Here is a 20699-nt window from a genome sequence, read left to right on the forward strand (position 1 = left end):
GCTGGTGCTGCTGGTGCTCTCATCGTTAAAGGAAGTCGCAAGAAGTGTGGCGACGGCGGTGGCGTCGGTAGCGGCAGCAAGATGGTGCTAAGCGAAGGCCAGCTGGCCCTCTGTACGGTGTTCACGCTTTGGTTAGGTAAGTTCCTTCAATTTATAGATTTATGGACGAATGGAAAGCAAGGAGACGGTCCCGGTCCTGTCTCAGAGCGTGCCGGATACCAATAAATCATCTGAATTGTCCCCTCAGGGGGAAGACGAGGGCATTGAACTCCCAGCAGACGCACCACTTTGTGACACACTTTCCCGGTTCCAAAACAGGACACGCTGAACGTTCCCTAACGCACCATTTCCACGAAAATACCTTTTCCCAGAATTGCATTCTGTTGATTGAACGATTCCTGGTGTAACGGCCCGGGGCAGCGCGGCCAAACCTTCACCCTCTGTCACTTGCGTCGTCCATCGAAGCTCATTGACCCACTGTCCACTCCCTGGTGGCGGCGGCGGCGGCCACTTGGCGGGTCTTGGCCCTTGACGCATCAGTACAAACATTGCATGGAGCAAAGGCGTGCACCGGGCTAACCAGCCAGCTACCTTCGCTGGATGATTTGCAGCACCTTGCATCACTTGACACTGGTTGTCGGTTCGCGCTCCACACTCGAATAGGTTGTGCCAATAGATGGCTTTTACGCGTTTCTGTCACGAGGAGGAAGGGTACCGGCGACCTCGCACAATGGCCGCCGATGGCTCTGGGTGTCAGGTTGGGGCTCGCGTTTCTAATCCTCCCCCTTTCCCCTTTGGACCGAGGTGACCGAAGTAGTTCTTGTAGCTCCACGCTGGCTCATCCTTTTTGTGTGTGCGTGGCCGATTGCTCGCGGTATGTAAAATGTCAATATTGATTTACTATCCATTTAAGATCGCAATAAAACGTCCTTGTCTTGTTTTATTTGCTTCGATCTTGTAATCCTTTTGATTTGCTATGGGTTAGTTGTCTGTTTTACTTTAATTTTCGCAAAACATGAGGTTCAAAAGGTGTTCTTATAAGCACGAAATTTTACTTTTTATGAACTGTTTTACATCTTGCTTTCAGCATCTATGCTTGCTGCTTAGAACATTCTTGTTTGTTGTTATTTCTTTTGCCATTCGTTTATCCTAACACAAGAGATTTGATTTGATGATCTGTATCGGTTCATTGAAAGCAAAGCAAATCTTCTTTCTCATTAGATAATTTGGCAGAACCGATTAGATTAAAATGTCCTTGTAATGTTTTATCTACTATTGATTTGTTTTTCGCCATTTTTGATCTTATAAACACAGCATTATCCCTTTTTATGAGCGGATTGCGTTGTTCTTTCTTCGTATCTTTAAGATTATTTTCATTTCTTATACCTATTCTTTTACTGTTATGCATCAGTATCCTCTGTTTATTACTTATGTTGAATGTAGAGCAAATCTCCTTCCTATTCCGATAGATCGCTTGAGCATATCTTCTACTGTCGTTGTGCTTTTGAATTCCAATTGCACTTTCAACAAGGAAACGATGACCACCACCCAAAACAACCTCCAACTGCCGCCGGACACTGAATTATAAAACGGTTTTTCGAGCAAGCGATTGGTTGCATTCTGTTTTGATCATTCCACTTCAAGAGACCTGGCCTTCGATGGAAAATGTGGAAAGCACCGGCTTTAACGTACATTTGATCTTGACCGTCAAACTGAAACTGTCTTTAGACTCACGCAATCGAAAGCGATAATGCATCCGCACACGGTAGCGATTTGTTTTCCGGTGAAGTGATGTGGATGCTTCCGATCCGGTAAGCCATTGAGCACTGCCCAGTCGTGCAAGATCACAGTCGATCGAGCGCATGATCATGACCAGCACAATTCGCTTCGATAGCCGAAGCAGGAATGATCTGATAGAAGAAAAAGTGGAAAAATACTAGAAAGCCACCCGAAAAGGTCGCTGCAAACATCGATGACACAGCCGTTCCCGAGGCTGACAACGACGACAACGACGAGGACGGAAGAGTCTAATTGGTGATTATCAAATTACTAATTCAATAAGTACGTTCGATAGAAGCCGGACCGTCCCGGAGGCCATCATGAGCCTCGGAGCCTCTCCGAACAGCATGATACTCAGCATCAGCAGTGGACTGAACTGGAGGAGAAAGGGAAACCCAGATGATGCGCCACGCAGGCTGCGGAACCTTGAACGTGCGAGCGAGCGCGCTTGAGAATTGGGTAAAGGTTTATCGCTAGCCCATTAGTGTCCATCGTCCAGATCAGGCCGCTCGGTTCTCGTATGTTATTAAGTTAATTAGCTACGATGATGATGATACTCGAACTTACAGTTCGACTTCGGCAACACAGTTATTAGATTAGAGTATCGAACATAAAGGGAGTGGGATCTTCAACTTCCAAACAATTGGAACTCCAATGCCTCATAAACATATAAATCCCGATTCCACTTCCATCGCGATAACGCCGTACCCACCAAAAACTTCTACTTCTAGCGGTGCCTTTTTCCTCTCCCCTAGGGAACACCAAAAGTGACGACTGGAAGGGGTCCCCAGGATTTGTCATTTTCACTCCTCGCGCGTCACCGTCGAATCGTTGAGGCGCACCTGTTGTTGTCGCTGTTTTGTTGCCAACCCGGGAACGTGTTGTTAAAGCAGCTAATTAAACCAACAAAAAAACCGAATCCCCGCTGATAGCCCGGTGAAGGGCCACAACATGTGTTCGAGTCTCGGCAGCTCGGAGCTCCGATTGCGCCAGCAACGTGGTTTCAAACGTGTGGCGTGGTGTGGCGTTGCGGGTGTGGCTTCTCCTCCTTTGCCGAATTCTCGTGGTCGTGGTGGTCGTGGCGTGACCTGTGCCGCCGCCGGATTTTGCCACTCGGCGATGGCACGCCATCGGCACGCACCACGCAATACCTTTGGTTCCAAACCATCCCCGCGCCAAGTGTAGGGGGAATAATCTCTGTGAAATGCCTATCGGACACGCGATCTAGGGGGAGCGGCGGCCGGAGCGGTCATAATGCCTACGGGGGAACTTCTCTGGTTTCACTTTCTCTGGAAGCAAACGTTTCCAAGAGAATCCTTCGGAGTAGGAGCTCGGAGTAGGCTACGGCGGTTTCTGATGTCACAGAATACTTGAATGCGCAGCAGGCCGCGAACTAAGCAACCAACTGACTTACTATCTCGGTTCTTCCTCGTGCCCCTGCTGATCCGTTGCATACCGTTGTCGTGATGATGCTTTTGATCCAAAGTCTGGCCGGAATCCAGCCAGGCAAAGTTCAATGTTAGCGCGCGAGAGCCGTAACCATCACCGCTGACCGAGCGTGCCAATGATGACCTTCACACATTGCCGCAGTACCCGCGGATTGCTGGTGGTGCTGGTGGTGCTGCTGCTGCCGGCTCCACCGCTGTTCACGATCTATTTTCGCACCTCGCGGAACACATCACAAAACTCTACGGATTGGCACTGAAACGGGTACATGGCGAGGTGGCCGCAGTAGGTCACTTTTTTGTTGCAGTTCCGGACTCCACAATGGAATGCGAGCTGCTGTGAGCATGACCCATGGACCGTCGATGAGGTACCGCACACATTTTTATTCATTAATTCTACTTCGTGCTCCCTCCGCCTCCGCCTCCTAGTTGTGCTCGAATTTAATAATAATCATTGTAACAGATACATTTGGAGCGGAGCTATAATTAACCTTTAATGTGTTTCTGTGTGTAAAGAACCCTCAAATCTGTCGGACGTGAGCCCGGTACTCATGTTTTACATGCATGCGCGAGCATAGTTCCGGCTCGACTCGTGAAGGCTCTTTTGCGTTACGCACCGCCGCTAGCCGGCTTCTAATGACCCCCCACCCACCCCCTAATGCAGCAGTGCGTGCGTGGTTCTTGATTGATTGAACTCGGAATGGAAACCAATTTGCTTTACTGCATTCTTGTGGTGGCTTGGAATGCACTGTCTGCGCCTGTGTCTCGTGCCTGGGCTCGTGGCATTGGCCATCGGATGCCAGTCATCGATGTGGTGACCGTGACGTCACTGTTCAAATTAAATTTCGCTCCACTCTGGTTAGTTTGGTGTGCACCAAGAGTCATGTTTGACAAAGTGATGCTAAGTATGTCGTTACTGCGAAGGCGTCCATCGAATCGGGCCTAATTCCGTTTTGATTGATTATGATTGTGTTGACGGACAGTGGCGCCTCATTTGTGAGACAAATAATTGATAAGCTTCGGTTGAGGTGGTTGTCGAAGGTATATCGACGGTACGCACCCGCAAAGTGATACTTTTTACGCGTCAACTTCGAACTTTGAGTGTCACGAACCGCGGTTCAATCAACACTAATTTATGGCCACACTGGAAATAGGCGAGCCTAGAACCTTGAGAAGGTCATAAGACCTGCAGGGGGTTCGTGAACCACCGCATTTCAAAGCGATCTCCGCCAGGACAGAGAGAGAGAAAGAGAGATCTAATCTGGTTTACTTCTCCGGGGCGAGAGTGGTCCGAGGTTAAGTCGAAAGTCACCGTCGATGTTGATGGAATTCGATTTTTGATTCTTGAAATCGAAGCGGCGACGGTGCCACAAGACTCCATATGGCCCCAATGGTTCCATAGAACCAATGGGCCGAAAATCGATCGACCTTCGCCGGTGCCATTACCGGCTGGTCTGCTAAGCCCTTATGTAATCAGCTCACCTCCCCGCGCACACCCAGGTGTTAGCACCTTTCTAGCCCCCGCTCCATCACCTTGGCTAGAACGAAATATCCATCATCTGTGTCGGACCGTTCGGGGTCCACTTCGGGGGTTCGAAGGAAGTTCAAGGGAAGCCAAGGCGCGTCCTATTTCACCTGCTCATCGCCTACTTACTGGTAGGTCGGTCGGTGTTGCCCGTACACCATGGAATTGATTGATTAAAAGAAATCCCCTTTTTGGCTGACGGTCTAGTCGGCCACTACGAGCGGTCCCGTCAAAACAGCTCCATCATTTCATCACTTCCGGCCATCCAGCAGGAGAAGCTACCACAATTTCCACATCGCACGTGGCCAAAAACTATGGTGTCCGGTCGTCCGGTCTCCGGCTCCTTGTTTCCCCACCCGGTGACAAATGAGGCCATGTCAAGATCCAGAGTCCAGAAGGATAAGATGGCGCACGCCACCCGGCGGTGGCAGCAGAAGTTAATTTATCTTCCCGAGAAAACGGACGAGAAGACGTTGGGCGCTTCTTTTTGGACACTTCCTCGAAGTCGAACGGGAACTCGCGGAAAGGGAAGTTTTTTTTTTGCTTTCTTTCTCTCGAGTTTGTTGAGGTGTTCCGCACGGTACTGGTCCCTAATTCCGATCGATTCCCACTGGGTATGTGTCCCCGGGTGCGCGGCGTAATCCTCCTCTTCCTCCACCTTCCTCGGAGTTATCGCAATTTTTACCCAAGTTGACCTTTGGACGCTCACGGACGCTCGCCCGAATGGTCAAGTTCGGACGAGGTAGCAGTAATCGAGGTACTGGGTATGTGGCAGAAATCCAATTCGAAAGCGACCTCACCTCTGGGAGGAGTGTGTGGAGTGGGGTTGCAATTTGATTCCGAAAAAGGTAATCAAACCGGGCGACCGAAGCGTGATTGCCACATGGCGTGTTTGGTCAGCATTCCGCACAGAACGGTCCCCTCATCATCTACTCCCCGAACTCAGTCCAATAAGGACACTCACTATCCTCGGTATTGCCCCTACACCTCCCCCGGGGCACCCCAGATCCAGGCTATGGACCGGAAAAAATGTACATTCCAAGGAGTATTAGGACCCCCTTGGAAGGGGGAGCGCTTTTCCCGTTTTTTGGCTTCCCGGCTTAGCTGGCGTGGTGTACCCCTATTGTTTCCCCGGTCCTCGGCGCGTAAGTGTTATAAATGATCCTATCCGAGGTGTGTCCGGGACACCTTGGGACCTGGGCGACCCAAAAAGAGGTAAGGATAGGATACCGGAATGCTTTTTGGAGATAATTAACAAGGCTTTCGCCCAAAGCTGTCGTAGACCACGGCCAACGACCGACCGGAACTCGGAATCGGAAATCGGATGTGAAAGTGTCCACCGTTTCCGTGTCCGGATTACTCGCTTTTCATACCCATCTGATGGGGGTGTGTTTGCCGATCTCCAAATCCGTGTCCGAAGACCCCAAAGGCCCGACTCGTTAACTCGTTGGTCAGAATATCTGGGTTAAGTTCCGGGGTTCCGGGTTTAAGGTGTCGAATTTTGAAAATGGCGATAATTGACCATTTGCAAAACAATGGCGGGGTGGTTAAGAGGGGCCAGTGTCTTGGACAGGCACGTGCTTTGTAAATGCGGCCCCCGGGGTCCACTGGTCGGCTGATGACGACAGCACTCTCGATGGTAATGTCATAATTAGCGGTAAAACGGCCCAACGGTGTCAGGAAGAAGGTTCGCGAGAATGCGCCCTGTTGGTGGTGGTGGTGTGCGGTAGCCAATGACTAACCTAATTCGCTTTGCAGTTTGCACGGGATTGAGGTTAGGTTGCCGAAATGAAACGATTCCGACACCGAGCGGTTTCCTACGCAAACAGCAAGCGTTCTCAGTCGGAATGGTAGCAGAGGGAGGGATGGTAAGTCAAATATTTGACAGCGAGTGGGTGTTTGATTTTGTCTGGTTGAGAGTGTTTGGATGCCAGTGGTCGAAGGGATCAATCTCAAACAACATTACAGCGGGTTTCTCTTGGAACATGAACAGGATACGCATCGTGATGCAGTAGGCAGTGCAGACTGTTGACTTACACCGTGTCCAATATATTCTTATACAACTTTAATCATTTATATTTTCTTAACGGGTAGACCATTCTTCTTAATTAGAGCGTTGTTTTTGGAAGGAGTCTTATAGTAATAAATTAAAAAATATGTCTCAGAGTAGTTCCGCTCTCAACTTTTTTTACGAGCTTTAATCCCTTCTCAAGTCCATTTCAGCCATTTTTTTTTTTAATTGTTGCTTTAAACTGAATCAAACTAGCCAATTTATGTTCGTTTAGTTTCAATTATTGTATGACCAAACGAAAAACTCCAGTAGGTTCAGATATGGTGAACTAGCAGGCCACTCATTCTTCGCTAAAAATCTGGTTAAATTGTTCCTGCACCAGTTTTGACCCAAAATCGCTCCTCCGAGGGTGCACCACCTTGCTGGAACACATCATTGTTGTCCCGTATAATATTTCTAAGCTAAGTTTCACCACTTTCTCTAAACCATCTGTTTTATAATACGTTGAGTTAATTTTTTTTGGCTTTTTCAATCAAAAAAGGAATAATTTGGCACGCTGACAAATAACCCCACCAAACCCTCACATTAGGCGTATTTTGAAAACCTGGGGATTTTTGTTTGGTTATCTGATACATTGTTGCGCACAATCCATCGTTTTGGACATTACAACTATGCTTTAGAAAAATTGATCTTCATCTGACAACACAAGTCTCGTCCAACGTGCCGCGATAGAAGCAAAGGCACGTATGGTTTCATCTTTCCTAAAATCTGACTACCAACAGAAAACAGACCAATCCAACTGTTAAAAAGTTAAGCAATACTACAATTTGTTAAGAGAAACAGCAGTTCCTTTCAAAGAAATTGTTACACTGTGAGTGATATCAGCATACGAAACCAATTGTCAAAAAATTTCTAAACATTTAGAACAAAATTAGACAGTAACAAAAACTCATAGAGCTCATATTGCCACATTAACAAATGTTCAAAATGTAACAGAACAAGACTCATCATAGCAAAAGAGGATATTCTTTATGGTTTTCCAGGGTTCAAATATACGGTAAGAAAACATATTAAGTGATATGAAAGACATTAGCATTAAAATAGATTAAAGACGTAAAGAAAACTATTAAAAATTGATGCGAAATAAAACTAACAGTTAAAAATGAGTATTTTTGTCAAAGCTCGATATTTGCAGAACCATTGAGTTTACTTAGAATGGAATAAACTCTCTGACGAACTGACGACGACTAGCAAGAGACTAGATTTGCAAGAGTTGCTATTCAATTGGATGTTCTTTCTCCCTTCCCGCCCTCCCGTATTCCTTCACCAGCGACATGTCTCAATTATAGTGCTGGTGCAGTACATTCCCGGAAAAGCCTCATTCAAACTTCATACAAAGTAGTCACTAGCACGTTGCTGGGGAATTGAGGGAGAATAATTCAAACGAACACGATATTTGCTCAAACCACTGGCAAACCTTCCCCCGTCCTCGTGTCCTTTGCCATCCCTTTGACCAAAAACAATTTTCCTTCCCATTTTCCCGCAATTGATAGTTGCCGAGTGTTATGCGTATTTCCGCATGAAATACTTTGCGACCTATTACTCTAAATTGCACCACCACCATGTACTGCATCGAGGAGTAGCTGCTGCGATGCTATCAGTGAAACCTGGCCGGCAACTGGCTGGTCAGCTGGGCTGGCCGACAGCACCCCAACTTCCGTCGCAATACTTTACGCTGGAACCGTTTACCGTTTTACCCCCAAAACCCCTTCGCAGAATCGTCCTCTGGCCCTGGTTCACCTGGTCAACTGCGCCAGACGGACTGGACTGGTGTGTGCCGCACACATACACAGTGAAACAGACGGTAGTGCGGAAGACCCGTGATTTCCGGTTGTGCAGTTCGTGCCAACTCGTGATTGAGGATGTCCGTAACCGGTTTACCGGTTTCAACGGTTGTCCACCTCAACCCCAGTACTTCATCGCCACGTTCTCGGCCAAGAGAGGATGCGTCCACGGATGGTCCACTCCTACTTGGACATGGCGGCCCCCTTGGCCGATTGGCGCCTGCTGAGCGAGTTACAAAATGACTAATTTCAGCTCGTGCTTCCCAGTCGAAGGCGAAGGCTAAGGATTTGGCTCCGTCTGGGTGTCAAAAAACGGGCCCTGGGCGGTCTAGCGGAGGCCGAAGGTGTCCCTTCTTCTTTGCAGCAAAACACCACACCGCTGCTAAGATGGACGATGGTGTAAAATTAATTTGCATATCGGAAATCGTTAAGCTTCACGCCAAACCAGGCCCCCGCTGCCGCTGGAGGGTTCGGTGGAATGGTTGAGGGGCTTTTTGTTGGGCGATGGCATGGAGAGTGATGGCCTGCGCCTTTCAAGAATTATACGCCGACGGAAAGCGATCCCCCATTCCCTTTCGCTAGTGTGCCCGGTAGTTTATGTTGGTTTTTTGTTTCTAGATATTGAAACAATGTGGAAGGCACGCTTCTGGATTCATTTGGCTTTCGGTGGGCTTTTTTTTTCTACAAAAAGGATGTCATTTCCCTTAAAAACAGCCTGTTCGTGTTCCATTTAGTTTTAACGAGCGTAAACAGCGGCTGGCAGTTCCCCCTCGTTTTAAGCTCGTGCTAATGTTCAATCGTGTCGGATTTTGTAAAAGCGCAGAGAGTGTGATCACGAATCAGTTCCGTTTTGGGAAAGACATAATAATAGGTAGCGGCACTCGGGATTACAATTGCAACTATGTAATATTTTCGATGTGCTTTTAGTGTTCTAAAGTTCTGAGGAGTAGTAGTAAAAAAAGGAGTAGTATTGGACTCCTAATTAGGCTTAGGATTAATCACAATTAAAAGTTGTGAGAGACACCCTTAGATGCATTTTTTAATGAAATATAATCCTTATCGATCTTTTCAATGTTGTTGATGATCTGATTGTCAAACGAACGTCATACCAATCGTCAAGCAACGTTGTCTTGCTTACCTTAAATCCTATTAGCTGTGAATGGTTTAAACGATTTCCTGCTAATATCATTTCCGCCAATTCAGCCAATTCTTAATGCAATATCACGACGCCGTAAAATCAACAACAATCCTAGCAAAAGCCAAACACAATTTCCTTATGCAACGAACACAAAACAAACCTCCGAACGGACTAACACCCCAGAAAGCAGCCACACCCTTTTGCTCGCGATAACAGCGCTCATCGCATCGCTCCAACAAAAAAGCAGTATCGCTTCTAAGCATAACAATTGCGGAGCCAAACATTAAAACCCCGCTTCCCCCGGCTTTCGAAGGCGAGACCACAATAGTCGTTTGGCTTTGTGCCCTAAATTAACGGTGTGTACCCCCGTTCCGTTGCTGGTAGAATTGGTTGCCATCTTTGCTCTGGCCACTGTTTCTCCGTTCTATTTGCATCTTCCATCCAGCAAGAAAGCACAGCGATAGCGGAGACTATTTTGACTACCCGTAAGATCGCTATCGCTTGCCATCTTTCAGCGAGCAGCGCAAAAAAAACAACGTTGTCTAACAAGCTGCAGAGCTGCATACAGACAGGAAGACAGGAGAGCCCAAGCAGCGGTACACCGCAGCTTCCAGAGAGCTGTGATGCCGCTGGCAACAAGCCACGATGTCGACGACGACGACGACGACGACGTCGACAAGGATGGCCCATGTTTGGCGTTGGCAAATTTATGCAACCGAGCAAATTTTTTGTCACCTTCATAGGCCTTCGTCGGGGGACTTTTCCTCCCGGCACTCGCTTGCCAAAACAAAATTCGGTGCTCATCGCTTGCCGACAAAGATTCCAATGAAGAGAGAGAGTAGGAAAAAAGCAACAACACACCTTCAGCACGGGAAATGGTCTCCCTATTGTTATTGTGACAAGTCTTTGACAGCCATTCCGTGTCGTCGACCGGTTTTTTTTTCACCCTCTCCCTTGTCTTCTCCGTGGCTGTTCGTTGGTTGCTCCACATTCAGCAGTCATTTGCTAGGAGCACTTCCGGGTAGCGTAGAGGGAGAGCGAACGAGAACCACAAGGATTCTCATTGGGGCCAGGAGCTCGCCCCGAGGGAACCACCACCGCATCACTGTCCGCAATAGCTGAGCTCGCGCTCGCTGTCCTGGTAATGCATTTTCCATCGTCATTCGAGCACACCACCTCTTTCCTTCCTCTAGCGCGTGGTTGGCTGTCAGGTTCTGTGGTCCGGTGGGAGCTTCCCACCCTACAGTGCTCCACTTTCTCTCTCTCTCTCCCCCTCTCTGGCCCGCAGGCCATTCGTCGGTGATAGGTAGCCTGATATGACGCGGGACAGGCCCCGGGCAGGGTGGTTCATTGGTGACATGCTTTCGATGGATTGTGACACCATTCGACAGTTCTGGCTGCCTTTAAGCAATCGAGCCCGCCCCAAAAGCCCGACCACGGCAGTCGCTGAGGCGGCCAGGCAGAGAGGGCAGGGGGGGGGGGGGGGGCGGGGGGCTTGACATCAATCAATTAATTATGTTACTTCACTTCCTGGTCGGCCACATCATTATTCCGATTGATCGATATGCTTCTTTCATAATGTGTTTTTGGCATAAAATCAATTTTTAATGCATGGCCGGAGGCTATTGACTTTTCTACTCAAAAAAGATGCTTTTTTGGGCCAAAAGACATCAAAAGGCGAGGACATTGGGCACTGTCGAACGCAATCGAACCCAGCAAAGGTCAACATTAGAATTAGTAAATTATAACTCCTGGCGCTACGCCGACAGGACAATCACGGTGACTCACCACCGAAGATAAGGAACCATTTTCGTCCTTTCGTCGTCGTGACGGTCTACGGTGCGTTACTCATCCGCTTCGGCCGTTGATTTCGGTTCTTCATTAGCTAATGGAAACACACCGGAGCCGGAGCCGGAGCCGGAGCCGGAGGCGGATTGAATTGGGTTGGCATTTCGCACCACACCGAACCCATCATAAACGTTACGGCAAAACCACATTGTGGCACGGCACCGCATCCGGGGCGTACGTCGGGAGAAAGAGAATGAGAGAGTAAAAAATCCTCGAAAAACAAAATGGCAAATCATCGTGCAACGCAAGTGTCGTGGCCGTGGGGTGTGGCGAGACAGAGACACTGATTCCACGCTTCTACAGAAGTGATTTCACGCAACGCCGCCCCTGCTAATGAGCAGCGATGGGAGAGTGATGGCCACGGGCGTCGGGTGCACCACGCATGGGACTGTGACATTGTGTTTGACCGATAGCCGACGCGAAGCTCAGAATAGAATGAACGAATGTTTTGGTTGCGAATTCCCAGACACTCCATAACTCGTCTCGTCTTTTGTCTTCCTTTTTACCTCCAGGTGGTCTGCCATTGATGTACTCTCCGGCACCGCGGGGTGATTGTGAAAACTGCTGCCCAATCCGAGAACCGAAGGATATACAGTTCTTCCTCTACACAAGGTAAAGCTCGTCGCCGTCTGTCATTTTCCAAAGAAAATACTCTTCTCAAACTTCCACTCACAGGCACAATCCCGAGAAAGGTGACACACTGTTCGTGTCGGATAAGAAGCATCTCCGGGCGTCACACCTGAACCGGACCAATCCGCTCGTCATCTATCTGCACGGTTTCAGCGAACGGGCACCCGGTGGTCCAGGGGAGAGTAGTAAGCAGATCAAGGATGCGCTACTGGCCGCGGACGACTACAATGTGGTGCTGGTCGACTGGAGCCCCCTGACCGCGCTGCCCTGGTACGTGAACTCCGTTCAGAATGGACCACGCGTCGGCCGGTACATTGCCCGGTTCGTGCGGTTTCTCGTGATGTCCGAGTTTCCGCTGGCGCAGGTCCATCTGATTGGGTTCAGTCTCGGTGCGGAGGTGGCCGGTTTTGCCGGCAAAACACTCAACGAGTGGGGTCTCAAGCTGCCCCGCATTACCGGTAAGTGCTGCTTGAAGTTGCTCATTTGCATCTCGGTTCTCGGTTCTCGGTTTTCGTTGTTGTTGGGCCGCTGCTCAAGCTCGAGAGGGACGGAACCGACCCAAAGAAGAAAAAGGAAGAATACGAATACGGGACGGAAGGCAATAACTCCCGGCCAACCTGGATCCCTTTCCTTTTGGTGGGCAGAAAAGAGGGCGCAGATGTGCCCCAGGGGGGGGGGGAGGTGGGAAATTGGACGTTTTCATAAACTTGTGTTAGCGTTAGCGAGGGCAAAAGTTTTCCCCGTTCAACAACGCGGGCGGGGGGGGGGGGGGGGCGGCAAAAGAATAATGAACTTGCTTCGGTTGCCTTCGGTGCGCAACCATCTTGCGCGTTGCAGGGAAGTGGTTCCATCCCGAAGTGGTATAGCCACACTTGCCACCGCTAGTGTTTTGTGCTTTTTGTGTACTGGGATGTGGGACAAGAGAGCTCGAGGAAGAGAGATAGAAAGAGAAAGAGAAAGAGAGAGAGAGAGAGAGAGAGAGAGAGAGAGCGCAAAAGTTTGCTTTCCTCCATTCTGCTAATGAGATCCTCGCTAGGGGGATCTTGTTGGAGTGTGGAGCAAAGTTTGTGGAGGAGGTAGTAGATCTTACCACCCTTGCCCAAGAATGAACGCTCTAATCAGAGTGAAGGTAGCTGCTGGAAGCTGCTTTATAATGTAGACAGACGGCGAGCGATGGAATGTTGGTCTAGGATACTAACCTTTCATAAATTGGAGGATTTTCTCAATTTTAAAAGAAGAATGGTGAATCAGAAGAAAGATGTTCGGTGACCTAGATTTGTGTTTGTGCGAACATTAACAACGACTACTGATAAGAAGAGGATTAAGCAAATTCTTTGGCTATGCTATTACGCTGTGGCTCCCGTTTATATTAAAATGTTATGATGGTTTCCAAGAAGAACAATAAGTTGGTGCCCAAAAAGAATTAAAATTCGAAGTAGTATACTCGAAGAAGTAGATACACAAACTGATTCACTAAGAATAAGGATTCTATTCAAAATGTTGTCACACAAAAAGAAGAGCTTGATTTCCTCGGTTGCAGAGAACTGAATATTGTCTTAAATCGCTAATTTTCTCTAGAATAGAATGAGGAATGAAAGTTTTGTTTGTCATCCCTCGGTAGCATATCAGATGCAAAGGAGTATTTGAAATATATTGTAAAAACTAGATCCTTAAATGATATTAGCTGCATGTCCTATCGAAATGATGAATCAGCAGCTAGAAGGTACAAAACCATTGAATTTCTTTGAAGCTTACATTCATTATGTGATCATGATCCTACTAGTAAATAACCAGACCAGCCCTATCTTCAACAACTACTTCTGGCAGGACACCATTAACTCCAAATGATTCTCTTTCTATTATTTCCACTGGAAGCTAACCGTTAGTACAAGAGCAGATAATCCTTCAAGTGATACCAAATCATAAAGCATTGGCACTGCTCGAACTTGAATTTTATTGCGCCCAGCGTGTACTATTCGTGCCTGCTAGCAAACGAATACAATTAATAACGATGGGGTAGTCATTTAACATCCCACTCGCCCTATCGATACAGAGACCACGAAACTCGCACATAAATTGTATTGCCCGCTATCGAACTCGCACGCAGGAGACGCACGGTATCTCCCAAAGTCAACTAGAATCGATCAATCGGAGTCGTCAACGATCCCGCTCGACCGTTCGACAGTTTTCCTCCTGTTATTCTACGGAGTCCATCATCGGAGCAAATCCTGCACCCCCAGGGGCGATGACGAGTCCCAAAAATAGTAGTGTCCCCAAAGTTAGCCCGCTGCTGAACCACGCGGCAACCACACGGTCCGCCGGACCGGACAGCCAGACTTTAATCGATCAACGAGCGGCTGACGGCTTGGAATGGAAATTTATTACCTCCGCGTGCAGCGGCAAATGGAAAACTGGCGATAAAACTGGATATGACATTCGCGTTCTTTATTTGCGTTCGAACGGAGGGAGGGGGGACACTCTGGAAGCAAACAGACACACACATACACGCACCGACAGAACACCAACAGAAGCAGTAGACATCGACCAGACATTCCCATTTTTCCGAAGAAACAAAAAATCGAGGCTCTTCGAGCGGTTGCGTACTATTCTACCGCCATCATAAAATCCTCGCCAGAAGCAGGGGTGGCTCAAGAGAACGGGGGCCAGCTCCACCGGTATAGGTACTGCCATAGGCACAAACTGGCCACCCCATACCTCCCCCGTCCTCGAGTCGACGATAACACCATCATCAAAAGTTGCTGACCGAAGCAATAAATCAGAGAAAGAAGGAGAGAGAGAGAGCATACCGGCAGGACCTTCCAAAGGACCTTCCGAAAGTAATATTAGTTCAGGGTGGATGCGGATCAACGCGGACACAAAAAAGCGCAAGCGGCCTTTACGAGAAACAAATGACTTGGTTTGATTAATTGCCACCGTCCGAGGATGTTAACGCGGGGAAGGTCCTTTCAAGGAGTCTCCTGATCCCGAATTCCTCCTAACCAACACTCACTCTCCCTCTCTCTCTCTCTCTCTCTCTCTCTCTCTCCTCACAACAGGTCTCGATCCCGCCTTCCCGCTCTACGTGTTCGAACGTGCATCGCAACGGCTCGGACCGAAGGATGCCGAGTTCGTGGACGTCATCCACACCGACGGTGGTCTGCTCGGTTATCCGTGGCCCCTGGGGCACGTGGACTTCTATCCGAACGGTGGCATACCGCTCCAGCCCGGCTGTGCCCAACAAGAGCTGGCCAAAAACCGTTGGCTTGGGGTGTTTATCGGTTGTAGCCATGCCCGGGCTTGGCAGTACTTTGCCGAATCCCTTACCCGGCCACGTGCCTTCCTTTGCGATCGCTGTGAACCGAGTGAAACGGCGGTGGAAGCAGCGAGGGGTGAACCGCGGGCGACACGCCAGACGGCCAACAACTGCACCATGTCGAAGGAGGTGTTCATGGGCATGTACACCGATCGGTCGCTCCGGGGTAAGTTCTACCTGTCCACGAATCCGCAACCACCGTTCGGTAAGAATTCCGGGCCGGCGGTGATGACGACCACGACGGCCTCTGTTACGACGACCGTGCGAAGCACCTCGTGAAGCAGCAGCAGCAGCAGCAGCAGCTAGTGAGCTGATGCGAAAGATGCCAAAAAATCATAGGAAAAATGGTGCCACAACAGACCCCCGGGGACTGTTCCAGATCCTGGAGAGCAATGTAAGTGAGGTGCGCACCAGGTAGAAGAGTCGGAAGTGTGCGTTAGGTTGTTAGGTTTTAACGTTTCAATTAATAATAAATTTAAAATTCCGTAAATCAACAAACCAACCAACCCGAACGGCTGCGGCTGTGGCTTTGTGGTCATTGTTTATAGTCCGTTCCCCCCCGGGGGGCCAGCAATGGAAAGAAATTTGAGACGGCCAGGCTCGGAATTTGGGTCTCCGGGAATAACGAGGTAACATTAATGTTTCATCCTTTGACTTACTTATTTCCCTTTTTTCCCCGTCGAAAGCAGCAAAACCCTCATATCGTAATGTAGTGGTTTGATGCCAAAGAAACGCACACAGTTACATACTAAAAGGATTCCAAGGGATAGCGGCTGGGCCTGAGCCATCATTAAATTCTCAATGACTGTGCGGTGTGTGCCGAATTCACTGGTTACACCGTACACCGACTATTTGCCAGCCTCTCTCTATCGCACTCTGGACTGCCTTGGCTCGGCATGCACGTGGCCACGTTCATAATTCATTTGCTAACCGATTGGGACACTGCTCGCTCGCTCGCTCGCATGTACCCTTCATTTGCGATTCCCCAGGAAATGAGGTGTTGATGGGAATTTTTATTTCTTTCCCGTGATGCGCGCGAAAATGGTGGCTGCTGGTACGTTACCAGTCAGTGTCGCCGGTCTACTCGAGACGGGTACAATCGCGGAAATGGCAGCAAAATTGAACGTTCATTTGCGAGTGAAAAATGGTGACGTAGCAGGATTGTGAAGGTGGAAGGACAAGAGCCCGGGGGAGGAACAGACACATTGATGATACAGATGGGGTAGTAGTTTGTTATTCGATTATCATCAGCAATTCTGGTGATGTGTAACGTGGCTGTGACCGAGGACACACTGTTGCACTCGCTCTCTCTCTCTCTCTCTCTCTCTCTCTCTGGGAAGATGGATGGCAGTGCCTCTGTGTTTAGGTCCTGGAACGCACGACCGAATGAATGTTTGATGATAAATTATCGTCGAACGCTAAACGTGACTACTAAACGGAGGACCATCACTCGTGAAATTGTTTTTCTCTATCCCAGGGCGGTGCATGGAATGATTGGAATACATTATAGATGGAGCAGGTTAACCATTCCTACTCCACCAACCACTGAAAGAAGTCGTAAGGTCAGGCAACTTCTCAAGAAACAGAACCATCGAATGATGTATTCAAATTTAAAACATCCCATCCCTCATGTTCTGACGGATGTAACTGGATTTCCAACTCCCGGTGAACAAAGGAAGGATCCAGTGACAGCGAACTACCTGACAGCGAACTACCGAGCGTGCACCATCAATCCAGCGTCCAAACGTGGCTCTGGGCGGATGAAGTTCCGCCAAGTAGCAAGTTCAGCGAACGGTGCGCCACTTTTCTGAAATGTATGCCTCCCGGTATACCAAAGGTTCCCCAGAACCTATGTGAGACAATGTTTGGCTTTTACTGCCTCCCTCTGTCTCTGTTTTCCAGAGAAAGCTAGTGTAGTAGTTTGCAGACAGAGGAAAAACTTTTCCTCTTTCACGTTCACCACCACACCGGGGGTTTCCAACGGCCGGAAGCGGCCGGAGCATATTTTAATCTGTAGATGTGATTGTTTTCCACTTTGCAGCGCTCGCCGGCATCCCCTCCCCCCAGGGGCTCTATCAACAATCGTGTTCGCTGCCGGCATGGGGCCTGAGTGGTGCAAATCTGGGACACGACGATGCAGTCAGCCAGATGACAAACAGATGACAAATCATGTTCAATTTAGTACTCACGCCGGGGAGAAGGCCGGCTCGGGTTTGCCATTTGTCAGGAGGCTTGTGGGATTTTGCCATGGTGGATCGGTTTTGCTACTGGATGTTTTACTAGTTTGGAATAACAGGATTGGTATTGTGCTTTGCTCTATTCTCCTGGGTTCTATTGGATTTCATTGGAGTGCTATTGATTCCCGGGGTTCTTGGGATTGTGGTGTTTTTTTTATTGTTTGTGCTGCGTGGATTTGCTAAGTTTATTCTTTAAATAGTGTTAGTGTTTTAATTCTTTTCCTTTTTTGCTCTCATTTATCCTACTATGTTATAATCATTTAACTCCAAATTGTTCGATTATTTATGGGGGGTTAAGGTTAATTTGTGCCAAAAAAGGCTCATTTTTTACAATTTTTTGTGATAAAACTATTCAATTATATTTTTTCAAGTGAATGTCATACTAAACTACAACTTTTCAAGAATATTTGGTTGTGTTTTGAGAAAGATTCACTAAAAACCTCATCCACGGCATCATATTAAGGAAGGTGTGTTGGATAAGCCACTTTTTCCGGTGCCCATCGTAATTTTTAAAAAATATGTCACGAAATAAATTAAATAACTAACCCCTCCCCCCCCCCCCTCCCTAAGGAGATTTTTTATCCTAACTGAATCATTTAGAATAGAGGACTTTACCCAACCTATCAGATTTTGATAAAATACTTTGCCAGATATCAAAATAAGCAAAGCAAGCTATATTACGTCATAGATTCGTTGCTTTCCATCAACTTATTGAGGCACTGCTTGCAATGAAAATCTCAATAAAAATGGAACAAATCCTCGCCGTTGGATATCTACTACTTGTTCTAGGACAACATTTTACATTGATAAATGTCACGATGGGACACACTTTCTTCTACATCGCAATCATCCTTCCTTGCTGCTGCTGCTGCTGCTGCTTCTCCACCTCCAATCGATTCTCTGCCAAGCACCGCATGGCAACCAACACCACACAACCTATGGCCCACTTACTTCCAACCGAGTCAAAGCAGCAGCAGCAGCAAGACAAACTGCCTCATTAGGGCTAACCGAATGAGAGAAAGGCCCCGGAGCACAACTTTAGGAACCCGGGATTCGTCGCTCCGGGCGTCGATATGCACGCTCCGGGAATCCAAAAAAGCACTGAGACCGATTTGCAATTTATTCGCGTTCGTTCAATGCCCCTTCGGAGTAAGTTAAATGATGTGTGATCGGCACACATCGGTTCCCTCCTCCGGCCGCCGCCGCCGCCGCCGCCGCCACCATGCTCAAATCAAGCGGACGTTCCCTTCGAGTGGCCTCAGAGGATGAGCGAGCTCTTCGGAGCTTCCGAGGGAGCTGGGTTATTTTTAGCTCAGGCCCCAACATCGCTTAAGGGCGCAAGCATATCCTGCCGGAGATCTATCGAGATCGGTGGTTGACGCCGTGGGCCGTAGCGATGCGTGGGCCCCACGTTGTCACGATAGTCAATCAGTCTTCCTGACACGGCCAACCAATCTCCTCCGCTCACGACGCAGACACACATGCTGGGATGCTGTGGCGTAGATTCAGTCTGTGGCCGACCGAGAGCCTAGCAAGGAAGCAGACTAGATGGAGCCATCGGTGAAGCGATGCGAAGGAATCACCGGGTGACATGACACAGGGCAATTTCTGTCCATCGCTTGACGTATGCAGTGAGCCGGCGATGGGGACTATACTTTCACCTCTTATCTGCTGCTTCTAGTTCAGTGATTGTGTGGTGCACGTGGCGCAGCGTATCTTTTGAGCTATAGTGATGGTGTTTATTTTAGAACGAGAAACAGAGAGAGCAAGAGTTTAAAGAAGAACTACTAAATTTCTATTGCATACTCACAGGAGTGGTGCTAGTACTAAACATTTTCCACTTAGAGATTTAAAGTTTAGCGTTGTTTTTCTTAATATCATGCGCGAAATGGGCATTCAAGCACAGCTAGATTTATTATCCTTTGGTTTTCAACTGCCATGTAAGTAATAATTTGTTAAGAAAATCATTCTTCCAACAAATCGATTGCTAGAACGAAACTCAATCAACCCTCTGAGATCAAACTGTAACTTGTTAAAAGAATCTTCTACCGTCATTTCTCCTAACCCACTTCTGCAGCTCTGTAAAGCTTCCGATTGGAACTTACTTCAAATCATTATTCCAACGACAGCACAAAGGTACCGGATCCCCACAATTAATCCTGCGCTCTGTCAACACCCCCACCAACGCCGATCCCGGTTGATTGAATTAAGTTCACCTTCACGGTAGAAATTAGTAACAAAACAGCAGCAAACTATACAGCCAGCGGCATTATAAGCAGAATCAGAAACAGCAGCAGCAGCAGCAGGAAGCACTTGCCTCTACAAATTGCACCCTTTCTCAACCCAACAGTAACGCCAACGCCACACACCAGCACGCTCCGGTTCCACGTTGCGAGCGAGGTGGGCGCACAAACAGCAAATATTGACTCAACGTGATGTTCCTCCTCCTCGATAGGAGGCGATGCTCCCGGTGGGTACGGGAGAGGGCGAATCCCGGGAAGGAGGGGAACCGGGAGATTTGTGTTTCATGTTTTACGCCCCCTCGCTCCGTGGATCGGAGTCCCGGGAATCCCCGTTTTCCCAAGCTTCTCGAGTTACGGTAAGCTGAATCCATTCTCTTCGCGCGGTTCACGCTGTTCAAGCCTTTCCCACAGCATTCCCACTACACGCGTCACCATCGTAAGGCGTCAGTGAGCGACGAACGACGTTCCCCAGTTTGTACCGATTGTGCGGTGCCTCGTCCGCAATCGATTAGCGAGCGCGATAGAAAGGCGATCGAAACCCGCTTTCCCCTGCCAACGCCTCGAGAGAGAGGGCGAAGTGAGTGACGTCACAAATCGGAGAGGGTGGCGTGTGGGAAATTGATTTATCAAACAAAATGCCAATCGCGCACAGAACGGTGCCACAACGTGATTCGCCGTGATTGTGA

The 20699-nt window shown here is 48.5% G+C and overlaps 2 protein-coding genes across 2 annotated transcripts in view; one reads left to right on the plus strand and one right to left on the minus strand.

The window, feature by feature from the left end:
* The window catches only part of LOC126577401 (uncharacterized), a 36261-nt gene that overhangs the window by 15175 nt on the left and 387 nt on the right, over nucleotides 1-20699 (minus strand). The gene's annotated exons all lie outside the window — the stretch shown is intronic.
* Nucleotides 3-15812, plus strand: LOC126578946 (phospholipase A1). Its single transcript, XM_050242054.1, has 4 exons — nucleotides 3-136; nucleotides 12103-12202; nucleotides 12266-12678; nucleotides 15277-15812. The coding sequence occupies exons 1-4, from the start codon at nucleotides 82-84 to the stop codon at nucleotides 15810-15812; spliced, it is 1104 nt and encodes a 367-aa protein (XP_050098011.1). The 5' UTR covers nucleotides 3-81.

The sequence above is a fragment of the Anopheles aquasalis genome, chromosome 3 (assembly GCF_943734665.1).
Source record: "Anopheles aquasalis chromosome 3, idAnoAquaMG_Q_19, whole genome shotgun sequence".
NCBI lineage: Eukaryota > Metazoa > Arthropoda > Insecta > Diptera > Culicidae > Anopheles > Anopheles aquasalis.

Excerpts from the sequence above, each read along its gene's own strand:
- LOC126578946 (XM_050242054.1), top strand. The coding sequence starts at position 82 with ATGGTGCTAAGCGAAGGCCAGCTGGCCCTCTGTACGGTGTTCACGCTT. Across the intron at positions 137-12,102 it reads GGTGTTCACGCTTTGGTTAG|GTGGTCTGCCATTGATGTAC; the intron begins GTAAGTTCCTTC and ends TTTTACCTCCAG. Across the intron at positions 12,203-12,265 it reads CAGTTCTTCCTCTACACAAG|GCACAATCCCGAGAAAGGTG; the intron begins GTAAAGCTCGTC and ends TTCCACTCACAG.